General features: G+C 49.9%; 2 protein-coding genes across 2 annotated transcripts; both read left to right on the top strand.

The window, feature by feature from the left end:
- Positions 1–4,189: 4,189 nt before the first annotated feature.
- Positions 4,190–12,643, top strand: LOC134560146 (glutathione S-transferase theta-1). The gene is made up of 6 exons (XM_063415796.1): positions 4,190–4,399; positions 4,488–4,544; positions 7,593–7,680; positions 8,745–8,895; positions 11,017–11,193; positions 12,233–12,643. The coding sequence occupies exons 1-6, from the start codon at positions 4,288–4,290 to the stop codon at positions 12,431–12,433; spliced, it is 786 nt and encodes a 261-aa protein (XP_063271866.1). The 5' UTR covers positions 4,190–4,287; the 3' UTR covers positions 12,434–12,643.
- A 2,098-nt stretch (positions 12,644–14,741) lies between these two features.
- LOC134560147 (D-dopachrome decarboxylase) lies at positions 14,742–17,368 on the top strand. Its single transcript, XM_063415797.1, has 3 exons — positions 14,742–14,929; positions 15,080–15,255; positions 16,040–17,368. Exons 1-3 carry the CDS (start codon positions 14,822–14,824, stop codon positions 16,110–16,112), a joined length of 357 nt encoding a protein of 118 aa, XP_063271867.1. The 5' UTR covers positions 14,742–14,821; the 3' UTR covers positions 16,113–17,368.
- The last annotated feature ends 2,159 nt before the right edge of the window (positions 17,369–19,527 follow it).

The following is a 19,527-nucleotide window of genomic DNA, read 5'->3' as shown; positions in this document are numbered from 1 at the left end:
CTGGCCCTCAGAGTTCTTCATGCCTGGTGCCTGAGCAGCAATCCCTGACGCCGCTGTCCTGCTGCACTTACCAGAGGTGTTTACGTTGTACCACCAACCACTTCCTGCCCTCCAGCTGCAGCTTTGTCACACTCACCAGCTGGGCTGCTCTGAAATTAGAGGTGCCTTTGCTGCCTTGCCAGGGCTGCCCAGCCTTGCTGCACTCTGCTGTTGGCACCTTTGTACTTTCCCTGACTTTCAACTCTTCCCTTTCTTGGAGAGAGCAAACCTCTACCAGCATCATAAATATTTCCCACGCTTTCTGTTCAAGTGTGAGCAGAGCAGAGAAACAATCAAAACCAAGAGTCTTTTTTGTAGGGTGCTGATCTTGACAGATCTCAAAATGGCCTTAAGAGCAGAGCCTGTTGTGACACACATCTCCCTGCACAATCTCCAGATAGGGCTCTGCATTGCTCTGCATGCAAACCATTGATTGCACAAGCCAAGGCAAATAAAGCGTCTTTTTCAAACTTTTTTATTTACTTGTAGCACAAGAGCTCCACGTAAGAGCCTCGAGCCAATTTTCTGCTTGTTGGAACGAGGCACAAGTTGCTTAAATGTCCCCCTTGTGCACTCCTGCAAGGACGGCTGCCCCCAAAACCAAGCTGGAGCTGTGCTCAGAGCTGGCTCTCTGGTGCTCCTCCACTGCTCTTGCACAAAGGACAAGTGCACTTGCCTCACTGCAGCCTGGTCATGATGACAGGAAGGGGTTTTAAATTGTTTTTCCCATAGTTTCTGCCTGGTGTGTATGCAGTGACCGGCGGCATTTTGAGCCCTTCCATTTCCCCAGGACAAAGCACCTCCCTCGAGTAACTCTGGGATGGCCACAGAGTTAAAACCAGATAAATCTACCCTGTTCTTTGCTCTAGATCATGGAGATAAGGCTGCTCATCCTTGTACTTTGCCTTTTGCTATCCCTCCACCTCTGTATTTTGTTCCTTTGTGTCATTGGATCTTGTCTGGTTCCAGTTCCCAGACCGAAAGCCCCGGGAGCTGTGTGCCAAAACCCAACAGGTTGTGCAAGAGTTTTGCTTGCCTTGGTGCAAGGTCTGCTGAGTGTCCACTCCCCTTTCACCCTGAAAAGGGAGAGGGGTTACACCTCCACTGTCAGCTCAACGTGTCAGTTCAATCGAACATTTTCAACTCAACTTCCCCAGTCCTTGCCAGGGCTACTTGGAAATAAGTGAGAACCTGTGGTTTCTGGAATAAAATGATGTTGTAACACACAAAATAGGAGGAATGTTTAAAAAACAAAAATATCCTGAGACTTTTCCTAAATGATTAAGAAATAAACTGCAAAACTTAATGCATTTTTTTTTCTGTCTTGTTCCCGTTTCCAAAATGCTGACAGAGGGAATAATAACAAGGGCAGAAAAAATGGTCTTTGAGCTGATGGAATCAAATATAAATACAGTGCTAGAAGCAGTAACCTGGAGCCAGGAATAATCAATCAAATGGCCTATAACACAACCAGATAAAAGTACCTCTTTGGTTATGTGGGCTGTGTGGTGCAGTCAGCAAATTGGAGAAAAACTGGAGGAAGGAACATTTCCAGGAGGCACATGAAAAGATCTTTGAAGTTCAGCTAGGACTAATGGATCAACTGAACCATGCATAAAGGAGCAAAGTGAACCCACACCGCTGATGTTGCTGCACACTGCTGAGATCAACACTCTTCTCAATAATATCCAGAGTATGGGCATGGCAGCACTTTGAAGCACAATGACTTCTCCAACTATCACCTGTGCAGAGCCACTTTTCATGCTCCTTTTCCCCACTCCCTTAACATTTAAGATTCCTTTGCACTGAAGGAGTTTGAACTCAAGCACCCGCCACAATCCTCTGTGGGTGCTGGGTGCAGGTGCTCGAGAGGGTGAGCTGTGCTGCAGGGGAAGTGAAGGGTGTGCACAGCCCCTCTCCCTCTTCTGGCTGAGAAACTGAAAATTTCTTACAGTGCTCTTCTAAATCTGAAAGTTCTAAACCCCTGGAAATGTTCCAGGTTGTAATTTGTCTAGTCCACAAGCTCCCAGCTCAGTATCCAAGCCTCTTCATCACCCTTTTCACTATCCTTTACACAAGAAAAAGAGCAACTGATCCTCCAGTTCCCTCTCCCTGAGATTCCCATGGCCTTTCCAAAGATGTGTGCGTGACACACAAGCGCTGTGGCACAGCACTGATAACAAGGTGTCAGCACAGCCGAGGTGGGTTTGACTGGGGGTGACTTTGCCCGGAGTGGTTCAGCTGCTCTGTCTCCCTGTACTCAAGCCAGCGTGTCACCTTCCTGAATTACACAGCTGTGAAACGCTGCAGGCTCAGTGCAAGGGCTTGAACTGACTCTAAGCTGCTTTAGTTCTCCTTCACTCGCATGAAAATCTGAAGTGACAAATACCAGGGAGAGAGGAAAATCACTTTGAGTGAATATGCAGACATAATGTCCACAGAGAAGTTCTCCACACTTCACTGCCCCTCAGATGTCACCTTGCAGCAGAGACTGTGTGACCAAAGAATTACATTGTGAACTGAAAACCGTGCTGAGGCTGGCGGTGTGTGACTAACCGAGGCTTAGAGGACACTGCCCTGTCTGCAGCGTGGCACAACCCTGCAGAACCGTGGAACAAAACTCAGCATTTGCCTTGTGATAGCCGTAGTGGGATGCTGTGGGTGAGAGCGGCTCCCAGCCCCTGCGGTCCGGCCCAGGCCGTGCAGGGGAGCGATGCCATGCAGGGAATGATGCCGTGCAGGGCAGTGATGCCGTGCAGGGCAGTGGTGCCGTGCAGGGCAGTGATGCCGTGCAGGGAATGATGCCGTGCAGGGCAGTGGTGCCGTGCAGGGCAGTGATGCCATGCAGGGAATGATGCCGTGCAGGGCAGTGGTGCCGTGCAGGGAGTGATGCCGTACAGGGAGTGATGCCGTGCAGGGCAGTGATGCCGTGCAGGGCAGCGGTGCCGTGCAGGGAATGATGCCGTGCAGGGCAGTGATGCCGTGCAGGGCATTGATGCCGTGCAGGGAATGATGCCGTGCAGGGCAGTGATGCCGTGCAGGGAATGATGCCGTGCAGGGCAGTGATGCCGTGCAGGGCATTGATGCCGTGCAGGGAGTGATGCCGTGCAGGGCAATGGTGCCGTGCAGGGCAGTGGTGCCGTGCAGGGCAGTGGTGCCGTGCAGGGCAGTGGTGCCGTGCAGGGCAGTGATGCCGTGCAGGGAGTGATGCCGTGCAGGGCAGTGATGCCGTGCAGGGAGTGGTGCCGTGCAGGGCAGTGATGCCGTGCAGGGCAGTGATGCCGTGCAGGGCATTGATGCCGTGCAGGGAGTGATGCCGTGCAGGGCAGTGATGCCGTGCAGGGGAGCGGTGCCGTGCAGGGAGTGATGCCGTGCAGGGAGTGATGCCGTGCAGGGCAGTGATGCCGTGCAGGGAGTGATGCCGTGCAGGGAGTGATGCCGTGCAGGGAGTGATGCCGTGCAGGGCAGTGATGCCGTGCAGGGAATGATGCCGTGCAGGGAATGATGCCGTGCAGGGCAGTGATGCCGTGCAGGGCAGTGATGCCGTGCAGGGCAGTGATGCCGTGCAGGGAGTGATGCCGTGCAGGGCAGTGATGCCGTGCAGGGAGTGATGCCGTGCAGGGAGTGATGCCGTGCAGGGCAGTGATGCCGTGCAGGGAGTGATGCTGTGCAGGGGAGCGATGCCGTACAGGGCAATGGTGCCGTGCAGGGCAGTGATGCCGTGCAGGGCAGTGATGCCGTGCAGGGCAGTGATGCCGTGAAGGGAGTGATGCCGTGCAGGGGAGTGATGCCGCCCCTCTCTCACTGCCGAGGACCAGCCTCTCTTTGCGCTGCTCACTGCCCTTACCCGCAGGCTGTCACTGCTCTTGTTACCTTCCCTTCCTGCAGGAAAATGAATGAACGCGATGCCAGGCACAGCGGGCCGGGCCCGCCTGGCGCTGTGGGAGGGGGAACTCTGTGACCCCTGTCCCAACCCGGCCTGCCCGGCTGAGGGGGCTCTCCCGGGCTCTCTGCAGCCCTCGCCCCGCAGGAGAGCGGCGTCGCCCAGTCCCGCAGGGTACAGACCACGCTCCCTGTGCCCCCGCCCCGCACGGGCGGCCAGGGGAGGGAAGGAGGGAAGGAGGGAGGGACGGAGGGACGGAGGGACGGAGGGCACCTCCCGCCCGCCGCGGCTCGGCCCCCGCGGGGCGGCTCCGGGCGCTCGGCGGCAGAGCCGCGGCAGGTCCCCGCAGGGCGGGCCGGGTCGGCATGGGGCTGGAGCTGTACCTGGACCTGCTCTCGCAGCCCTGCCGCTCCATCTACATCTTCGCCCGGAGCAACAACATCCCCTTCGAGTTCAAGCACGTGGAGCTGTTCAAAGGTGGGACGGGCGCGGCCCCGAGGCGGCGGGCCCGGGGCGGGCGCGGCCCGGCGGGCGCGGGCTCAGCCGCTCTCTTGGCTCTTGGCAGACTCGGTGCTGGGGAAGAAGCCGGCGGCGGGGAGCGGCGCGGAGCAGCCCCGCGCAGGTGAGGGCAGCGCCGCGGGCGGGAGGGTCCCCACAGGCCGAACGGGTCCCCACGGGCCGAGCGGGTCCCCACAGGCCGAGCGGGTCCCCACGGGCCGAGCGGGTCCCCGGGCGGCGGCCCCGCGGGCGGGGAGGGACCGGACGGGCCTCGCAAGCGCTCGGGGCTGAAACGCGTTTCCCGGGCCGAGAACGGGCTGAGCCCGCCGCTGGGCCCTGGACCCGGCGGGGCTTTGCTCTCACGGAGCCCGGGGGAGCCCCTTCGCCTCCCGGCACAGCAGCGGAGTCCTTCAGGGCGGTGAGAGGGCAGGACGAGCCCCAGGGTCAGCCGGGTGATGCTGAGTCCCCGCGCTGCCCAGGGGTGTTGAGCGCAGTGGTGTTGAGTGAGACCGTGCGCCTCCTCTTCCCAGAGCAGGCTCGTAGCTCTGCTGCATCTATTTTTGTGGCTCTCCACGGAATGTTCCTCTAACCATTTCTAGCAAATTAGTCACACTGACAGCCGAGGAGTGCTCCAGGAATGCTGTACTTCGCAGAAACGCTCAGCTGTTCAGGCTCCTCCAACTGCACGACTCCTACCCAGTTAAATGTTTCGTTTTCTTAGTAAATTGTTACTTTTGTGCCTAAGGCCATGCATGTTACTTGGAAACCCTTGACCGAGGATTAGATGATTAGGCAGGTATGTGATTGGCACATAGCGTGGGATTTTTGCCCTCCTATTTCCATAAAATCTTCTGCACTGCTCTCTTCACCCAGCAGTAAATCTCCTTCTCTGCACTGTGACTTACACTTAAGATTTCCTCATGTGTGTAGCCTGCCCTGCTTCTTGACTGTGGATACTCTGCTTGTTAGAGTTACACCTCAAAGCCCAACAATACACACTGTGTGTGAGTATCTGCATATATCTGTATCTGTCTCTAGCTCCATCCATCCTTGGGAGTCATCAAGAACTAATTACCCCAGGTACAACTGATGTTAAACAGAACTTTAAGTCAAGCCAGCATCTCAGGAATTATAAAGAAGGGCCACCCAATACCACAAAACAAAAAGGGTGGCTCTGCTGGCTGGAAGAGAGGCACAAGCTTGAATTCTGCTAAACTGCAAATACAAATACTGAGCTCTATTTTCATACAATAAGCAGTGGGTGCCAGTGAAGCAGCCAGGAGCCAGTGTTCACACCAAGGCATTTACCAGTTCACAGCTCAGAGTCTCCGCACAGGTCTTTTATGACTGTGTACAAACCAAAGTAACTGATGCCATCCCGGGGCTGTGTCACAGACCTCCTGTCCAGCCTTCTGTAATGACATTTTAGTCCCATCAGGGAACAGATCTGCTCAGTATTCCTGCTAGAACTGCTGTGTGATGAAAGTTCTCTCAAATCTGATTCGGGCTGCCCTCACCCACTGCTTACTCCTCATGTCCTTGTTTTAGTCTCCCGCTGCCCTGGGTAATAAACACAGCAGGACAACCAAACAGCTGGGCCTGACAGGGACTGCTCATTAGCTGTAAGCGTTACTGACTGGCAACTTTCTGCTGAGTTTTTCCAAAGGCCAGCTGAGCACTACAGATCTCACCAGAGCTGGGGGTGTGTGACCACCGGCCTTTGGAGCTCTTCTAAAAGCACAGAACAAAGAACCTTCCTTGAGCCACTCCTTGCATGACAGTAGATGTACAAACATTTGCCTCGCTGTTTCTGTGATACAAATCATGGGTGTGAGGCATCCTGTACTTCACCCATTGGCTTGATTTTTGGACATTTTTATTTTTATACTCGATTTTCTCAATTATTAGGCTTAACTTGCACTTTCTATCAGGCTATTATTTTTTAAGAAGCCCTACCTAGGGCTTCCTACCTCTCTTGACAGTGTTGCCTGGTTCTGTTGTGCAGATGGAACTTCCTACCCAGCTAAGCTGGGAGCCATCATCACAGCAGGTAGCCAGAGACTTTTCCTAATGAAAAGAAAAATGTAGGTTTGAATCCCTTCAAATAGCAGCTGAATGTAAACCTTAGTCTCTGATGAAGCTACTTACACTGGAGTTCTAAAAATCCCACTTCTCAAAGAAGAAACAAGGTAGAGGCTAGTCAGCTGGGAAGGAGAACAAGTGGTAATGTATGCTCTGCTTGATTTAACTCACTATGTGAAACTGATCTAAGGAAAAATAGTCTGTAATTGTAATGCAGCAACCTGTCTTCTCCCAGCCCTTCCCAAACCAGGTGCAAATAAACTTGTTTGTCCAGAGGCTGGTTTTACTTCCTGGAGACTATTTCCTACTGCACATTTGTCCAGTACTGTACACACTGCCACTGCTTCTTTAATGGGTACAATTAATTCTTAGAGACAGAGATCACTGCAAGTTAATGATCCTTTTTCTTGTCTTTTTTGAACAGGGGGATTTTTGTACAAGACCTTCTGCTGGTCATACTGATTTGATCAGGATTTGCACCTTAATTGTCATGTCTCCTCAGGAGCCCTTAAAACAGGCAAAGTAAATTAATTCCTCACAGCTTTTCTTACTCAGGAGTTCCTGGGTTGTTGTGCAATTCCCTGGCATCTAACTGCAGACTGGCAAGTCTGGTGCCAACAGTGGGAAAATGAAAGCCTGATTAGATAGTCAGCTGTTAATTCCTCCAAGGCACTGTGGAGTTTAAATTCTTACAGACTGGTGTCTTCCTCCTGTGTTTTCCTGTTAGAAGTAGGTTGACATGCAGAGGCAGGAGTAACACAGAGTCAGGAGCAGTGCAGGGTTGAGTGTCCCAGCTTCCCTGCCCCTAGCCAGTGCCCACTCTGTCAGTGAGTTCTGCAAGTGTCCTGTACCTGAGTCAAGCCAGGGACCTCCTGTTAGAAACACAAACTGCTGCTGCCACGTGTGCAGCTGAGCCGAGTGCCCTCTGCAGACAGCTCTTACTCTGCCATTTCATTACCTTTCAGTTGTGAGCTATGACCCTACTGGAAAGCCTCACACAGATCACTGCATCCAGCTGGCTGCAGGTATTTCATTTATGGTGCACGGCAGATGCACCTCTAACCCCAGACTTGTCTGTTCTTGTTCTTAGGGCCATCAAACAGTGAAGGTGCAGGCAAAGTCAGCCTCCTGAAGAAAGTACCAGCGCTGAAGGACGGAGACTTCACCCTTGCAGAATGGTAAGAACTCAGTCCTTAGACTTCCTTGTGTACCAGCAATCTGTGCTGCATTCAGAAGATGTCATTCCCATGGAATAATTAAGGATCACAGGATATATGAATATGCTGGTTATTTTTAATAGTATAACCTCATTTGATCTCTTTCCACTTTCTGTTTGAATTATCTTTCAGAATGTAAACAACTCAGCTGACTTAGCTTCTTCATCTCACCCTGAATGCACTTACCTCAAAATGGGATTATAAACATTTCTGGGAGATATTTAAAGCTTATAAAAATCCCTTTCACCCTACGAAAAGAAATCCCTTTTACTCTAGGAAAGAATTCTGTTTATCTGAATTAGTCATAAAGACTGAGTGAACATCTACACAGATAAAATTTAGGCTTTACATCAAAAGATTATTATGGAGACTGGTTAATGATGTCATAATAAACAATTGAACTATAGCAGTATCAGCATGGTGGAGGTATCTGCATTTTCTTCCATTTCGTCAGCACATTTTCTGTGACATCTTTTTTTTTTATTGTTGCAGATGACTAAGATATTTTTCCATCTGATTTCTGCCACTTAGTGAAAGTATAAACATCTGGAAAACACAAAAAGATTCTGCAGGGTTTCCTTGCTGAGATTTCCACTTCCAGTGGAAGCTGTGTGCTGGAGACAGACCTGGTGAAAAGGCAGCAATAACCCAGCAGAGTTCCATTTAGTACACAGGCACAGAAACAGTGCAGAGAGATGGGTCAGAACAGGCAAGGAGCAAGTGGAGTTACCATCACTGATCATGATCATGGAGGTTTATTGCTTGTTTATCCCAGTACTGTCCAGCAGCATCACAGAACAGTGCTGGGATTTTCCAGCAGGTTGAAGGTTTCACGGAAGCTGAGGTGGTTAAGGGCCACTGATGTCAACATGAACTAGATGGTCCCTAGACTCCACTAGAAATCCTAATCTGAATGCTTTTCAGTGGAAGCAGCAAGCTGAGAAGGAGCAGGAGAGGGAGCTTAGGCAAAAGCATTCTGCACGGTAACTGCCTGACCCTTTCTTGTCTCTGTGCTGCGTGGGCAGCACTGCCATCCTGCTGTACCTGAGCCGAAAGTACAACACTCCCGACCACTGGTACCCCTCAGACATCCAGAAACGGGCCCGGGTGGATGAGTACCTGTCCTGGCACCACGCCAACATCCGCGCCAACGCTCCCAAGACCATGTGGATCAAGGTAAGGGGACTGGGTGTAAAAACGGGAGCAAAGCCATGTTTTCCTGTGAGGATACTGAGCATTTTAACAGTCCCAATTCAGAGACAGTTTGTCATGATGAAACAACAAACTGGGCCATTCCCAGCTGAAAGGAGCTGTTCCAAACTAAGCAACGTCAGGATTTGGCAAAAGCAGATTTGGCCATTTTGGTTTTTCCCTTATAGAGGGTCTGGTACAGAAGGTCTCAGACCCAACAGACTTTCATTGCCTGGATTTGTAAGTGAATATGTAACAGACTTGGTATTGCTCCCAAGGGTCTCCCCCTGCCTGCACAGCTGTGCAGTGTGCACATAGGCAGAGTCTGGCTTTGTGAACATGTGTTTTGTTGCTGGAAGCATAAAGACTTGCATTCTTCACTCATGTCCCTGCCCCCTCCTTAGGATGGGAATCCAGGAGTCTTCGCTTCCAGCACACTGCTTCTCTGAAATAGGCTCAGGGACAGAGAAGAGAGAGACACTGAGAGGCAGATTTTCTTTACTCAGTGTAGTCAGGCCAATTTGCATTTAGGCACAATTACCTGATTCATCCTGAGCTAGGAAATCATTTAGTATCAGATGATTTTGCTGATTTCCAGCCAGCTCACCAGACAGTTAATGCAACAATTCCTAGAGAGACCTAGGTGCAAGTATAGTTCTGAGAGGAGAGCTGCTATGAAATTTCAGATCAAATCAGGACTGCTAGTAAACAGGTAAGAGCTTCACTCCTCCATTCTAAAATTTGCTCTTGTTTGTGCCTAACAAAGCATATCAGGACTCATTTATCTTCTTGAATTTATTGATATGTGATTTTTTGGGTGTAGAGTACAGAGAAGCAATTCAAATATGAGTCAGATTCATACAAGAAGCAGTTTCTTCCAGCCTCTGCAGGCTGTCACTGCAGTGCTCAGTGGGAAAGAAATCCAACTAATTGTTGCTGCTGCTGATTAGATAGCCCAGATGCAGAAAAGGTCCTCAGAATAATTGTAAATATGGAAACATATAAAGCCACCATGTAAGAGAAGCATATTAGCTAGAAATGGGAGAAGATAGCCCTGAAATAAGGAAAAGGAAGAAAATGCTGTTTCATGTGATTTTACCCAAAGATCCCATCACGCATAATTGGAATCACTTAGGAACAGAACTGGCCACAAATTTTCTGAGTAAATAGATTCCACATGTATCTGGCCAAAATCCTGGCGTGGATTAAGCAATCCCAACTTGAATTACTGAATATATTAGCAGTAAGTAGAAATTGAGCCCACACGCACTGACTGAAATTTGTGTGTTTAATTTTGATTCTCTAAGTAAACTGTACTTCTTTAGCTGTGGAAGGTGAAGGCAGCACAGCTGTGAAACTCTGCAGGCTCCAGTGGTGCACACACCTCTGTGACTGCTGAAAAGTATTGTGGAAAGGCAACTACCCCCTGTGCCAGCAGGTCTGTGCAGACACAAGGACTGCACTTCTGTGATTGCTCCAGAAAAATTTCTAGTGGTTTAAAGAACGGTGCTTTAAGCCAGTGAAAGGTTGGTGTAAAAATGGTGTTGACCACCTCCAGCCTTGCTGGCTGCTGTCACACAGAGGAAGCCATTTCTGTCTCTCCAGCCAGTGTTGATGTTTTCTGGTCCTTCTGGTGCTCCTGCCACAGCCACCACCATTCCCTGCCCTGTGGGGACAGGCAGCTGCCCGCAGCACCCAGTTCCACAGCAGGGTGCCTGGCAGGGGTGGCTGCTGGGCAGTGCTGGGGACACAGAGGATGTACCAGCAGTGATTGAGGCAGATTTGTCCTCCCTGGAGCTGTTGCCCATTTTTATTTTGTAGGGTGGAGGGGAAGGCACAGCTGCCAGGCACAAAATGAGGATCCTTGATTTTGTTCTGCACTTTGCTGCTGATTAGCTGGAGCTCACTGCCGTGGCAGGTCAGCCACCAAGGACTGCTGGTGTGCTCTCTGTGCAGGAGCTCTGTGCAGCTGCCACAGGCCATGGAGCTCTGCCATCCCCTTCTGTGGCTTTATTGCAGGTCACTGATGATCGTGGGGTGTAACCTAAATTACAGCTACTAAAGAGAAGATGGTCATGTGTACGGTTATGTCCCTTCTCTCCTCAGGTGTTGATTCCCCTCTTCACAGGGCAGCCACTGCCCTCGGAGAAGCTCCAGGAGGTTATGGAGGGGCTGTCCACCTCCCTGAAGCAATTTGAGGAGAGGTTTCTGCAGGACAAGGCTTTTATCATTGGCAGTGAGATCTCCCTGGCAGATCTTGTGGCCATTGTGGAACTGATGCAAGTGAGTGCTGCAGCATGGCGAGGAAACAGCACAAGGGAGAACAGATGCTGCTGAGCAGGGAGAGTGCAGCATGTGGTAACACTTCACTAGGAGGAGAAGTGAGGGCATATCTCAGTAGAATTGGCCTAAGACAATGGGGAGAATGTGGGAGTGGATTTAGAACAGCAGTGAAAATCAGAAAAAAAAGCTGGCTGCAACAGATCTCTTTTGTTTCTTGTCTCTAGCAATAACCTCTTCTTCATTTTTTATCATGACTTTATTTTTAACCTTCACAGAAGGAGGTGAGAAGCATATAAAGTGAGAAGCAATAGCAGACATCAGAGCAATACCTCTGATGAAATAAGACACCTATATAGGAATATTTCTATCATTCCAGAATATAGTGCTTGCCTATGCCATGTCTGAATGAATTACAGACATGGCATAGGCATGCCTCTCAGACAGAGGCAATCAAATTAAGTCTGTTACAAACTGGTTGTTGCCTGCCAGACCACCAGGGCCTGGATCCTGCAGCCCAGCAGAGATTTCTTTCTCCCAGTCCAGTGTCCAAGGGACTGAAAAACAGCAGTTCTGCTTCTCTACATTGTGTTCCAGAGAGTGGCACAGGCAGAAAGCAGAAGGGAGGTAGATTATGTTAATTAGGACACTGGTTCAGTTAAACACTGCATGTTTTGTGCTGGGTGTTTCTGTATAATCCAGCACTCTGTACTGCAAACTGGGCAGTGGTCCCTGGAACTGGCAGCCCACCACATCTTCAGTGGCTGAAAATCACTCACAGAATGTGGTCATCTATGCTGCACTAAACAGCTATTCCAGCACCCAGGAACTGAGTTGTAAATACCCTTTAAAATGCTAGCTTTTGTGTCCCCCAGACAGGTACACCCGAACAGACGAGATTTCCCTCCTTCCTACTGTTCCTCTACGAGCTCTTCCTTTTTTTCCCCTTTATCTGTACCTGCAAGTATACTTTCAGTGCCTGTTGTCTCAGTTAAGAAGTGACTGTCCCAAGCCTCATTGTTGCTCTCTCCCCTTTCTGCAGCCTGTTGGAGTTGGTTGTGACATCTTTGAAGACAGGCCCAGGCTGAGGGAGTGGCGCAGGCGGGTGGAGGATGCCGTGGGGAAAGAGCTTTTCTTCCAAGCCCATGAGATGATCCTCAATATCAAAGAACTGAGCAATATTCAAATTGATCCACAGCTGAAAGAGCAACTGGCGCCTGTGTTGATGAAGATGTTGAAATGAATTAACCTATCTTAGCATTTTTCCTGCCTTTTTTTTTCCCCTTTTTAACCTCTTCTCTGACATCCAGTTCTACATGTAACTGGAAAGAGCACTGTAATTCTAACACAGAAATTGCAGAGTGTTTCCCCCGGGCCAGGTCTTTCTTGTATCTTTGGGGGTGGAAGCTGCGGAAAGTTTAAGACCTAAAACATTAAATTTATACAGAAGGCTGAGGCTGTACAGGTCACTTAATGTGCATCTGGATTTTATTTCAGTGTCAGTCTTCTCAGAGATGGTAGAGACAAGAATGGTATTTCCTGACAGAGTTCAAGCCAGTCTATAAACTGGGAATGTTAAAGAACTGAATAGGATGAGGATCATTGTTTTCAATTTTAACATGCAAAGTGTGCCTGATCCTCTTCTTCCCAGCCTGTGTCTGCACAGACAACTAGAGCACAAAACTACTTCACAAAAGTGAAAAAAAAAGAAATTTTGAAAGTTTCTTATTGCTGAGGCAATTTTGCTTGGCTGTCCATGTACATTCCACACTTCTTTTTCCCTTGAAGTTCCTTTGAGCAATATCTTTGTATTCATCTACAACTGTGAATCTTTAGAATTCTTCAGTTTTACTGCTGCTTTGGATTTCTGGAAGCCTGGGCTCTGCTGGTGCTCTGGCTACCAGCACATGTGTGGCAGCAGCCGTTCTTGGAGATTCATGCTGCTGGTGGCCACAGCCTAGGAATATCTGCCTACCTAAAATACCATGCTGATATTATACAGAAAGAATGCATTCACAGTGTTTTCATGGAAGAGAATACAACAGTACACAAATTGGGGTTTCTTTCCTATGGTAACACTGTAATAGCAATCAACATTTCTCCTAGGAAATGTTGAGAGGAAATAAATGCAGACGTGCTCTTCTGAGACTGTTTTGGATGGCAGTTCACCAAGTAAGTCACCCTGTGCAGCTGAAGTAATAGGAGAGATTTTGTGGCATTGAGCAACACATGCACAATAAAAGGGCAAAGAGTTGTTTTGGAGCATTTGGGCTCTTTTTCTTGGCTGTTTGTTTCTGCTCAGTTATAGCTCAAATACAAAATCCTTTTTGTATTGCAGCACAATTTACGAGGTAAAACTGAGCAAATCCAACCATTTCCAGTTTCTTCAGCTGAAAATAACAAATTGTAAAGGATGCAGAAATTGGTGGAATACAAATCTGTATATTTCCATTCATAAGTAGTCGCTTATAAAATCCTTGCCAAAAAATTCTTACTGTAAAGACTAAAACAAAATGAGTAATGGGATTCAAGAATTGCCTCTTTCACTAATCAAATAACTGCTTTTTCTTTTTTTTCTCCAGTGCTACCATATCTTGGCTAGTGACACTTTTTGCTGGCAAGTTCTAAAAAACTTGTTGTTTTCTCATAGTTTTTTTCAAGGTTTCAGTTCTAGATACTACTCTGTCCTAGAAATCTTTTCCCAGCCTTATTCCTGGCTGTTTTTGCACATGACTCTTAGTGCCAGTATTGTCTTCACTACCAGCCGTGAAGGCCAAGCAATTCCCTAAGCAGAAAAAATGAGCAATTTCATCACTTTTCGTTAGCGTTGTCTAGAATTGTAGAAAACCAAGATGTCACATTACACAAGGCAAATTTTCCCAACAGTTTTGTGCCTTAAATGATGACCTTTCAGTATAGCTGGTTCTTAACCCTTTGGCGTAAATGAGCTCATGGAACCTCACTGGACAGTAGCTCAGCTTCTGAGAAGCCTCTGATCTCTACTTTGGACACCTCTGATCTCTACTTTAGACACTTCTGATCTCTACTTTGGGCACCCCTGATCTATACTTCGGGCACCTCTGACCCCTAGATTAGACTGTCCCTGTGAGCCAGCCTGCCGAGGTCACTTACCAACTTGGGAGCTCAAAGTCCTGATTGCTCAAAGTCCTTGGAATTAATACACGTTGGATAAAGCTGCAAGCCTCTCTGCTTGCTTTTCGATTTCTTGTAGTGTTGGTCGTTCTGAGAAATTACCGCACTTCCATTCTCAACCCTCCCTGCACAGAGGTGTCTGTTGTAGCGACCTGACATGCTTTCCACTGGCAGTAAGGGCCGCCACAAAGCTCATTTTACCCATCCCTGAGCGAGATGTGGTGGCTGTGGTCTCACAGCCCCTAATGCACATCCCAGCGATGCCCGTGGTGAGCCCCATAGGCCCGGCAGCAGCCGGCAGCGCCGCCCGGGGCTGGCACCGAGCGCGGGGCACGGGCAGGGCACGGCCGGGGCTGTGCCCGCCCCCGGCGCGGCTCCGCGGCCTGGGCGGCCCCGGGGGCGGGGCGGGGGCCGGGCTCGGGCTCCGGGCCGGGCTCGGGGAGCGCAGCACGGGCCGTGCGGGCCGCGGGGAGCAGCGATGCCGTTCGTGGAGCTGGACACCAGCCTGCCGGCCGAGCGGCTGCCGCCGGGGCTGGCCCAGACCCTGTGCACCGCCACCGCCGACATCCTGGGCAAGCCGGCGGAGGTGAGCGGGGCCGGGCCGGCGGGGCAGGGGCAGGGGCAGGGGCAGGGGCAGGGGCAGGGGCAGGGGCAGGGGCAGGGGCAGGGGCAGGGGCCGGGGCCGGGGCAGGGGCAGGGCCGGAGGCGGCGGGGCTGACGGTGGCTGTCCCGGCAGCGGGTGAACGTGACGGTGCGGAGCGGGCTGCCCATGGTGCTGTCGGGCTCGGCCGAGCCCTGCGCCCAGCTGGTCGTGTCGTCCATCGGCGTGGTGGGCACGGCGGAGCAGAACAAGGGGCACAGCGCCCGCTTCTTCGACGTCCTGACCAAGCAGCTGGGCCTCGGCCCCGAGCGGTGAGTGCGGCCGGGCGGGGGCTCGGCCCGGGGCACCGCGCTCACCCCAAGGGCAGCGAGGGCGGCGGGCCTGCGGCTCTGTGTGCTCCATGGATATGGAACACGACAAACAAGTGCCAAGGGGATGTGCAGAGTAGTGGAGATAGTGGCAGTTCCCACGTCCTCCGGGAGACTAAATGATAATACAGATCTCAGACGAGACTGCAAACACTAAGTGCTTGTGGATGCTGAATCCCAGACGTGGTTTGGAGGCAGATAAAACCATAGGCTGCTATGTACTTGTTGAACACTCTGGCCATTACTGTTCTCTGAAGATCACTAGTTACAGTTGGTGAAACTGTGCAAACCCCACCAGAATTGGTAGAGCTTCACAGGGGTCACCCTGCCAAATGTTCCTGAAGTTCCTGAAATGTTCCTGTTCCTGCAGGTCAGCCATGTCCATCTCTGCTTGTCTTGCCCATCTCCCCAGAGCTGAATGATAATAGTACTGCCCTGCCTCTTGGAGGAAATCCCTGGCAAGATTATGCACTATGTGGTTCCTTCTAAAGTGGACAAGTATCACATTTAAAATGTTGAAATACAGACTGCTTTTGTTTGTGTGGGTGAAGTCTCTTTGTACCCTGACTATACATAGCTTATGTCTCCTTCTGTTAAATGAACACCCTGAACTGTAAGACCGTGAGACCCTAGTGCAGATTTTCTACTATGTTGCAAACGGGGCAGTGATAATGTTGAATTGTAAACTAATGTTTCCTGTGCACATTTTTGCTCTTATACCCGAAAGGATTGTCATCCGCTTTTACCCACTGGAGCCCTGGCAGATCGGCAAGAAGGGGACAGTGATGACATTCCTGTGACCCTTTGAGCAGGCTGGAACAAAGCAGTGACGAAGGCAACCCAGAGATGATCAGCTCTGTCCATCCACCTGTTCCCTCCTGTGATCAAATCTGTGTAGCTCTGCACCTTCGCCCGAATGATTCACTTTTGTCTTTGCGTCCTGTACACACAAAGCTCAAGAGTGAGGCAGATAACTGTACTGATTTTACTGAAATAGTTCAAAGTCTCTGTTTCAAGCTCAGGCCTAGACAAAGTTGCTTGTAGCAATAAAAACTTTAATTCTAGAACATTTGTCTTTACTGAGGACCAGAGAGGTTCTGAGGTTTATCTAGTTTTTCTCATAGTTTGCAAGGCAGAAAAAATCCTTCTTTCTGTTTCTCTGTAGCAGCAGAAGGGTCTCAGGCCAGCGAAGATGACCTGGAAATCAAATTCTTTTCTTTTTCAGGCTTCTCTGAAAGCCCTTTCTGGAAATTGAGGTGATTATTGGGAGAGAAGTTTAGGCATTGAAGGCTCATGTCAGATCTTGTGCTCTGTGCTCTGCCACTGCCACCTCCTGTGACTGCTCCTACAAAGTGTTACTTGTTCTCAAGGTTTTCAGTGCTCAATGTCTGCTGATGGCAGTGTCTGGAGGAAAGAGCTGCTTCTGAAGACCCACACTGTGCCAACAGAAAATATTTTGAAGTTTCTGCTACTGCCAGCTTTAATTTCTGTTGTTCATTGTTTGTTCAGAATCCTTTTCCTCGCTGGTATGGGGAGTTTTGGGATGGTACAGCATTTCACTGTGATCTGTGGTTGATGTTTCCAGCTCAGTGTCCCTGCAGAGAAGTGTTTTGTGTTTCTAGGACACATATACTCCCTCACTTTAGAATACACAGGGCATTTTATTAAAACAAAAACAGGGTACTTTTTGTGTACAATGTTGCCTCTGCCTTCTGCTGCTAATGAAAACATTTCTCAGTTCCCTTTCACTTTGTGGCTTGGTCAGGTGGAGGTCAGGGAGCTCAGCAGAGCTGGGAGCATGGGACATCCCTGGGACATGGGGGTCCATGAGAACACAAGGTTGAAGGTGGCTTCTGTGCTCCTTCATCCTTCTAAATTGAGTTTTATTTGTTTATGGCTTTATTCTAATTAGCATTTAAAAGTTGTTTGTTCCCTATACACTATACATGATTTCTATGTCTGACAGGAATGTATTACCAAACACAAATTTGTGTATCAGGTTGGGGGGGCTACACCTTATCTGGTTAATAAACTGTAGCAAAGCTTCTTTTGATAAGTGTCAGTTTACTGGCTCACAGCATTGGGGGTTGTAGGTGTTAGAGCTTGGAGACAGATATTGTGGCTGCCCCAGGTCTCTCCACTTTTTCAGGAGGTCTTTTCAATCCAAAGTTTTTGAAACTCAGGCAGCAAACAGGTGAACTGAGTCTGAGAGCACTGACTCAGCAGTACTGTGTGTCAGAGAAGGGGGTGGACAGCCCTGGCTTTGCTTGAGGTGAATATTCCGAAATGCAGGAAATAATCTCACTTGAATTCTGATCTGTAGAGGGTTCGTTTCCTGGAGGTTCTGCCTCCTGAAGTAACAACCACAAACCCTTGCCAAAGCCTTTTTTACCTTCTGAGAAAACTTGCTCAGCCCTGGGCCCCAGCTCTCTGGGTTTTGGGCCGTGTTGGCCACCTGGGGACTTGTGGAGGCTCTGCTTTCCTCACCCTTGGCTGCTCCCGGTGTGGGCTCATGCCTGGGAACAACTTCCCCAGTATTGCAGAGCTGAGCAAGAAGATGTAAGAAAGTTCATGTTGATCTGAAGAAATGGCCTACTTTTTCTTTTACTGAGCTAATGTTGGAGTAAATTTGACAGTATTTTCAGAGTACAGAAGGATAACCTGCAAAGGGGTTCTGCAGGCCCCTGGAACCTTCCCCAGGGCATGAACACATCAACCAACAGAAGCAGAAAACGTTTTTCACACCTCAGGTAGGAGAAAGTCAGATACACTACCCTTATCTATGGCCCAGCAGTGACGTTATAAAATCCCTTTCCCTTGAATGCTATGTGCAGATGGTCCCTGTTCTGTGGGCTGGAGCCTGCCTGACATCTGGAGTTAGTATCTCCCAACTATGGTTGATTTTTTACTGTTGTAACTTCCCAGGCTCAACCTCCTAAGGTTAACAAATATTTCTGCTCCCCAAAGTGGCCTCTGTTGTTTGAGAAGGCTGTACAGGCATATTTTCCAACTGAAAGGCAATGCCCTGATTTTGAACGCTGAGTAACCATTTCCTAGCCTCAAACCTTTGGACTTTGGACAATCTTTCTGTGTATTTACCCTGGAGAGGAGCAGTGAGGCCTGAGGATGATGCAGGGCACCGCTGACAGGAAAGCACTGGAGGGCTGTGATGGCTTTGTGAGTTACTCTCCAAACACAACAGTGTGATGTGCAGGGGATCCAAACATTTGGGGTTTTTGTGGGTTTTTTTTGCCCACACACCCCACACAAGCTGCATCTGAAGCTCCTGGGGCACAATAACATCTGACCTTCCTGTCACCTGTTGAGTAGGAGCAGTCTTCAGACATAATAATTTCTGAAGCTGGAATCCAAATTTTGCTGATGGGCTGCAAAAAGAGGATGACGGCTTTTTGCTTTGTGAAGGAAAGGAGCTCTGGCTGCATTGTGCAGGTGCGAGGGTGTTTGAGGGTTGAAAAGGCAAGAAACTGCTTCCTGCTCTTGCACCATTTTTCTGTGAGGAATCCCCAGACATACTCAATTTGGAAGATCAGCTCCACATTTTGGAGTTGGGCTGCTGAAAGATAATGACAGCACCTTTCCCTGGGAAGGAATGCTCGTGGTCCCGGTGTCGACAGTCACACAAGACTGTCCAGAGGCACAGGAAATACCTTCCTGTCCTGACAGCTTTTGAGCGGGATCAATCCTTGGACATACTAATTCTTGGAGGTGGTATCCAAATTTTGGTGGTGGATCCCTGAAAGGGAATGGTGACACTTTTCCACAGGAAAAAAACCCACCTGAACCCAGAGTTTCAGGTGCAGATACCAGGCTGCCCAGGGGAGATAAAGGCCAGCATGTCCTGGTGCTTTTGGAGTTGGAGCAATCAGAGTCTTAAGCTGCGCTAGGGGAGGTTTAGGTTGGATATTGGGAGGAACTTCTCCACAGGAAAAGTGATGAAGACGTTAGGTCGTGCTGCCCAGGGAGGTGGTGAAGTCACCGTCCCTGGAGGTGTTTAAAGAAAGCCTGGATGTGTCAGGTCAGTACGGTGCTGTTCGGCCCCAGCTGGGGCTCTGATCCCGGAGCTCCTTCCGAGCCCAACCGAGGCCGGGACTGGAACCTCCGGCCGCCCTCAGCGCCGCTCCCGCCCTTCCACGTCCCAGTGCGCAGCGCTGCCATTGGCTGCCTGCCGAAGGGCGGCTCGGCCAATGAGGCGCT

This window comes from Prinia subflava, chromosome 19, assembly GCF_021018805.1.
Source record: "Prinia subflava isolate CZ2003 ecotype Zambia chromosome 19, Cam_Psub_1.2, whole genome shotgun sequence".
NCBI classification, from domain to species: Eukaryota; Metazoa; Chordata; class Aves; order Passeriformes; family Cisticolidae; genus Prinia; species Prinia subflava.
This window is presented reverse-complemented; position numbering and strand designations above follow the sequence as displayed.